The sequence below is a fragment of the Theobroma cacao genome, chromosome 9, assembly GCF_053813885.1.
Source record: "Theobroma cacao isolate CCN51 chromosome 9, ASM5381388v1, whole genome shotgun sequence".
NCBI classification, from domain to species: domain Eukaryota; kingdom Viridiplantae; phylum Streptophyta; class Magnoliopsida; order Malvales; family Malvaceae; genus Theobroma; species Theobroma cacao.
Window position 1 is genome coordinate 18,938,422 of NC_142647.1, and position 5,203 is coordinate 18,943,624.

At 36.0% G+C, this 5,203-nt stretch overlaps 2 protein-coding genes and 1 non-coding gene across 3 annotated transcripts; 2 read left to right on the plus strand and 1 right to left on the minus strand.

The window, feature by feature from the left end:
* Positions 1-814: 814 nt before the first annotated feature.
* LOC148760812 (small nucleolar RNA Z195/SNORD33/SNORD32 family) lies at positions 815-891 on the plus strand. The gene has a single exon (XR_016028706.1). It is a non-coding gene; the product is annotated as a small nucleolar RNA Z195/SNORD33/SNORD32 family (small nucleolar RNA).
* LOC18589462 (germin-like protein 9-3) lies at positions 886-1,660 on the plus strand. Its single transcript, XM_007014444.3, has one exon. It carries the CDS (start codon positions 995-997, stop codon positions 1,625-1,627), a length of 633 nt encoding a protein of 210 aa, XP_007014506.1. The 5' UTR covers positions 886-994; the 3' UTR covers positions 1,628-1,660.
* Positions 1,661-2,818: 1,158 nt separating this feature from the next.
* LOC18589463 (germin-like protein 9-3) lies at positions 2,819-3,436 on the minus strand. The gene has a single exon (XM_007014445.3). It carries the CDS (start codon positions 3,434-3,436, stop codon positions 2,819-2,821), a length of 618 nt encoding a protein of 205 aa, XP_007014507.3.
* Between the last annotated feature and the right edge of the window lie 1,767 nt (positions 3,437-5,203).

Here is a 5,203-nt window from a genome sequence, read left to right on the forward strand (position 1 = left end):
TGATAAACCTAATATTAGATTTTAGATTTTTCCGGATCTGAAAAGTTATGGGTCCAATATCCAGCCCAATAAAAGCCCAAACAAAGATTAAAAACAAGAGGCCTAGACAACTAAAAGAAGACACGTGTCAAATTAGCAAAGATAGATCATAATTTAATTTTAGTGTTATTTATCATAGTAATTTTTTTATATATAACCATTCAGCTATGTTCTATTTGGAAGGATTTTGAGTTCGAATTATTATACCTTATCATTAATATTAACCTAGTACAAAAGCAATTATGGACTCGATTTTTATTTTTTTGTAAAAAAGATGTCAAATAATATGAAAGAATTACTGAATTTCTTTTAATCCCCATGCAAAATCATAACAATTATATGAGAAAGATAAACCAAACAAACAAATAAAATATAAAATTGAGTTGAACTTAACTTAAATGAGATTTGGACCTAAATTGTAATGTTCCAGGATCTGTTCGTTGGTAGAAAACAAAAGGTATTATTGGCACTCGGTATGCCTTGACTTTTATGACTTAATTTGTCTTCTTGGAAACGATTTCCTTCCGATTAAATCAAGAGAGGATACATAGACATGCCCAAGCTAAATCATCTTTGGATCGGTTAAAAGAACATTCGAAATTCCGAGTAAAGAAACCTTGGAGCATAGACAAGAAAACGCCGAGCCTATAATTTTGATGTTGAGAACTGTTGTCTTGGTCATGAACTTTAAGGATTAGCTGTCAAAAAGAAAATATATTTGACAATACCAAAGGAATTGTTTAGTGTAACGTTTGCAAATTAAGTATATATACAACCTAGGTGTGAGGATATTTATCCACCATTTCTGTATATGAATGATGAATATTTACATGCACTACCATCTGATCTCTGTTGTATATTTTGTTGAAAAAAAAAAGGTATATGTACAACCTTGCTGAAAGCCATAGCAGCACTGTTTAAGCATTTCGTTCGTTACTACCCTGGTTTTTCCGTCATGGCCTTGACCTTCAAGCAACAGTTTTTCCTAGCTCTGGCACTTGCTTTCCCTTTTTTCCAAGTAGCAATATGTGGAGATCCAGATATCACCTCTGATTTTTTGGTTCCAGATGGAACTAATGCTACTCAGTTGGATGGAAAGTTTTTCACCTATACCGGCATGAGGTCACTCGTTACCTCTGATCCACCAACAACTTTCACAGTAACAAAAGCAACCATGGCTGAATTCCCTACTCTTAATGGACAAAGTGTTTCTTATGCTGTGTTGCAGTACCCTGCGGGTTCAGTCAACCCTCCGCACACCCATCCCCGAGCCGCGGAGCTTTTGTTTCTCACGTACGGGACCCTTGAAGTCGGGTTCGTTGACACTACTAACAAGCTCTTTACACAAAGACTTCAAGCTGGAGACATGTTTGTGTTTCCCAAGGGATTAGTCCACTATCAGTTCAACTGTGATGAGAAAGACTTGGCGATTGCGATTTCCGCCTTTGGTAGTGCAGCTGCTGGCACTGTCTCGGTCCCTTCTACCGTGTTCACAACAGGCATTGACGATGAGATCTTGGCAAAGTCTTTCAAAACTGATGATGCCACGATTCAAAAGCTCAAGGCAGGGCTTGCACCTAAGGCCTGAGTTGGAGATCCTGAACTATTAACGTTCCAAAATTTCTGATTTTTAATTTGTTGGTCTTATTCCGTGGCAAAAGGGGAATTTATCAGTTTCTTCGTACTGTTAAAGTGACTTAGTTATCTTAATAAATTGAACCATCAAGATGCATCAAAATATAATTGTGTTCCTTTCGCATTAAAGATTAATTTGTTATGAATTCTCAGTTTTTCTTTTCTTCAATTCTAAGTTTTCAGACGGTGCAGAAAGGGCCATGGATGAAGATTATTGGAAAGAAAATCAAACAATGACTTCATGTGTATATTATAGAGCTAGAAACTTTCAGACTTAAAACCTACCCTTGCGTTCAGTTCCCTCGTCTGTGTTTTGAGCCCACAGAAGAACCTGGAGTGTTTTATGTCTTCTATGTTTTGCGAAAGCATATTGCTGAAAATATAATGTTCAAAGAAATAAAATTCACATCAGTCCATTTGCTTCCTAGCAAGCTACATTAGGAAAGATTTCCTTGGTGATCAATAAACTATAGCAGGATAAAAGTTACAGGAAAAGAGTTCATATAAAAACAATTATCTGATCAATCATAAAGATAATAATCCTAGTGAAGAAGGACAAATTTTCTTGGGGACTAAGTTTACAATCCAATTTCTTGGACCCTTTTGAAAATCAACATTGGTCAGCAGCCTTTGTCTCTATGTTTCTTAACTGAGAAATCAATTCCTGATTAGCCAACGTAACCTGAACCAACTTTAATAGTGCTTGGCTGCCCACTGTTCATGTGATGGGCAAAAGTGTTATCCTTATCTTCGATTTCTTTGCAACCAAATGGAACATCCTTGAAATTTGGCGTTACCTTAAAATTTCTATGGTTTCCTTGAATGATGTCAAATACTTATTGATTCAAATTATAAAACCAGGACAACAAGAATTTAAAAAAACCAAAAAGGAAAAAGGAAAACCTAGGCAAGCCAAGGATTTCCTTTCCACAAGGTTTATTAGATCATTCAAACCAATTTTATTTCTATATAAACATGGTGTAACAGTATAAAACTATTAATGAAACTCAACATGATTACTACATTTGGTTTTCTGCAATTATCTTTGCCTACAAAACATCATGGAGGCAGAATCAAATAAAGATATGAATTATTGGAATGGTAGCAGGCTTGCTATTTATTACTTGAAGAATAAGATGGTGCTTCAAATCTTGGCCTTGGCTCCAAGACCGGCCTTGATCTTCTGAATGGTAGCAACATCAGTTTTAAAGCCTTTGGCTAGAACATCATCATCAATGCTAGTGACAAAAACAGTGGATGGAATAGAAACAGTTCCAGCATTTGCACTGCCAAAGGTAGAAATAGCCATGGCAGGTTGATCAGGGCTAGGATTGTATTGGTAATGAACAAGTCCTTTCGGAAACACAAAGATATCCACAACCTGGAGGGCTTGGGTGTAAAGCTTGCCGATTGTGTCAACAAAACCAACCTCAAGGCTTCCATCAACAACGATAAGAAGCTCAACAGAACGAGAGTGGATGTGGGGTGGGTTGAGGGTGCCTGTAAGGTACTCCAATGATGCAAAGGAGACACTCTGGCCATTAAGGGCAGGGAACTCCACTGTGCTAGCTCTTGTAACCTTGAAGTTTGGTGGATAGTCAACATCGTATATATTGTGAAGTCCGATGAAGGTAAAGAAATTTCCATCAAGGGCTATAGAGTTTGCAAACGCTAAGAAGTCTAATATGATGTCAAGATCACTAGCAGATACCATTGATGCTAACAAAAACAAACTAAGCAACTTGAAGAAAGTTGATGCCATGGTTGGTTGCACTACAATTTTGTTAGCTTGTAATGCTTGCATCCACGTGGACATGAAAGCATATGTAATCCATTAGGATTCTATGCAAGAATAGGAGTTTTTTTGTTTAAACTCTATGTCTCTACGTGTTAAGCTGCATGAAGTTGTTTTGTTAAATGTTTTACACTTGTTAATGGATCAAGAACAATGTTAGTGTTCAATTAATATTGTATCACTTGATAAATTTTGGTTGTTCTTATCAATGTGAATGCAACACCTTTTTCATTAATAACAAAGCAATTCCTCTATTCACCTTTGTTTTACTATCCTTTAACAAAGCATTATTCTTCCTTATTTTTAACATGGTATCAGAGCTCTCTTTTCGATCTTGAGGGACTATGGTTAACTCCATATAAGTTTTGTAGTACCCCGTACTTTGATATAGTGGCTAATAAAGCTTATGTGTGAAACCTCAACCTTCATAGACGCATAACTCGAGGTGAAACTTATGTTTAAAGGTTTAATTTGAGCTAATGATGCTAGTTTTATGTTACTTATAATTATCTTATGTCGTTATAGGAGTAGGATCAAAAATAATTTTAATTGGCGAAGAAAGGTGCATAATGAACAGTAGCCTTATTTGCATATATTTCGGTTTTTCAAGTATATCTCCCACTACAGAAGTTCCAATAACATGATTTTTTGACCATTAGAAATCTAGGAGGCAGGGCTACAGCTTTGATGTTTATCACTTTTCCCAGTTCTGGCGAGAAGGTAGTCAAAATCTTTGTTGAAGTGAAAGAACTATGCTAGAAGAACCGAAATTGGCAGAATGTTTGAGCGCCGCGGCACTAGAAATTAAGAGTCACGGCCCTCACCGTAAATTCTACAAATAACAAGATTTTGGGGTTTTTGAAGCTAGGACTTTTGGGGGCTACTTAAGGAACCTCTTTCAAAGGATTTTGGACCTTTCCCTAGTGTCAAAAGAGTAAAAGATTTCACAAGAACAAGAGGAAGACAAGTGGCATTGCTAAGGGCATTTTTGTAATTTCATGAACAATTGGATAAGATTTAACTATAAATATCTTCATTCTCCAGTACCTTCCTCATATTTTCAGCACTTCATCTACTTCTTCTTCCTCCCATCCCACATTTCTTCACCTTCCATGGGAGTACTCTTTAAGCTTCCATAACTCTCTCAAGTTAGCCTTCATTTTCATGCTTTTGTGCATTTTTTTTTATAGAACCTCTTATGCTCTTTCACTCTTTCACCTTAAAACCCTTGAAATGTCTTAGATCAATACTTTCTCTCACTAACTAGGGTTTTAGAGAGAGAAAGAAAGACCTTCTATAATAGTTGGGAATTCTTGAGGAGATATTTAATTGCAAATCTAGCAAGGTGAGCATCGAAATTGAGTTAATATTTTAGTTGTTGAGAATGATTAATAGTTAGATTTATGAGTGTTTTGCAGTTGAGGTAGTTTATTCATTTTGGTGTGATTATAATAGTGCAAAAAAATAGCCACTTGATGGTAATTGAAAGCTAGCTAGGAATAACTAGTGGAATATGATTTAGGAGATAGCTTTTAGAATTATGGTTATGTGAATAAGTTGATTGTGAAGCTAATGTGTGATAGGCTCCATCGAAACCCCACATCACCATTCGGGGCATTAGTCAAAGTTGGAGTTGCTTTAAGAATCAACAAAGACAAGTGAGTGAACTTGCATTAAAATGTTTTGGGATATACACATTTATGTTTGATTGAATCCCTTAAAATGTTTTATTGG

Excerpts from the sequence above, each read along its gene's own strand:
- LOC18589462 (XM_007014444.3), top strand. The coding sequence starts at position 995 with ATGGCCTTGACCTTCAAGCAACAGTTTTTCCTAGCTCTGGCACTTGCT.
- LOC18589463 (XM_007014445.3), bottom strand. The coding sequence starts at position 3,436 with ATGGCATCAACTTTCTTCAAGTTGCTTAGTTTGTTTTTGTTAGCATCA.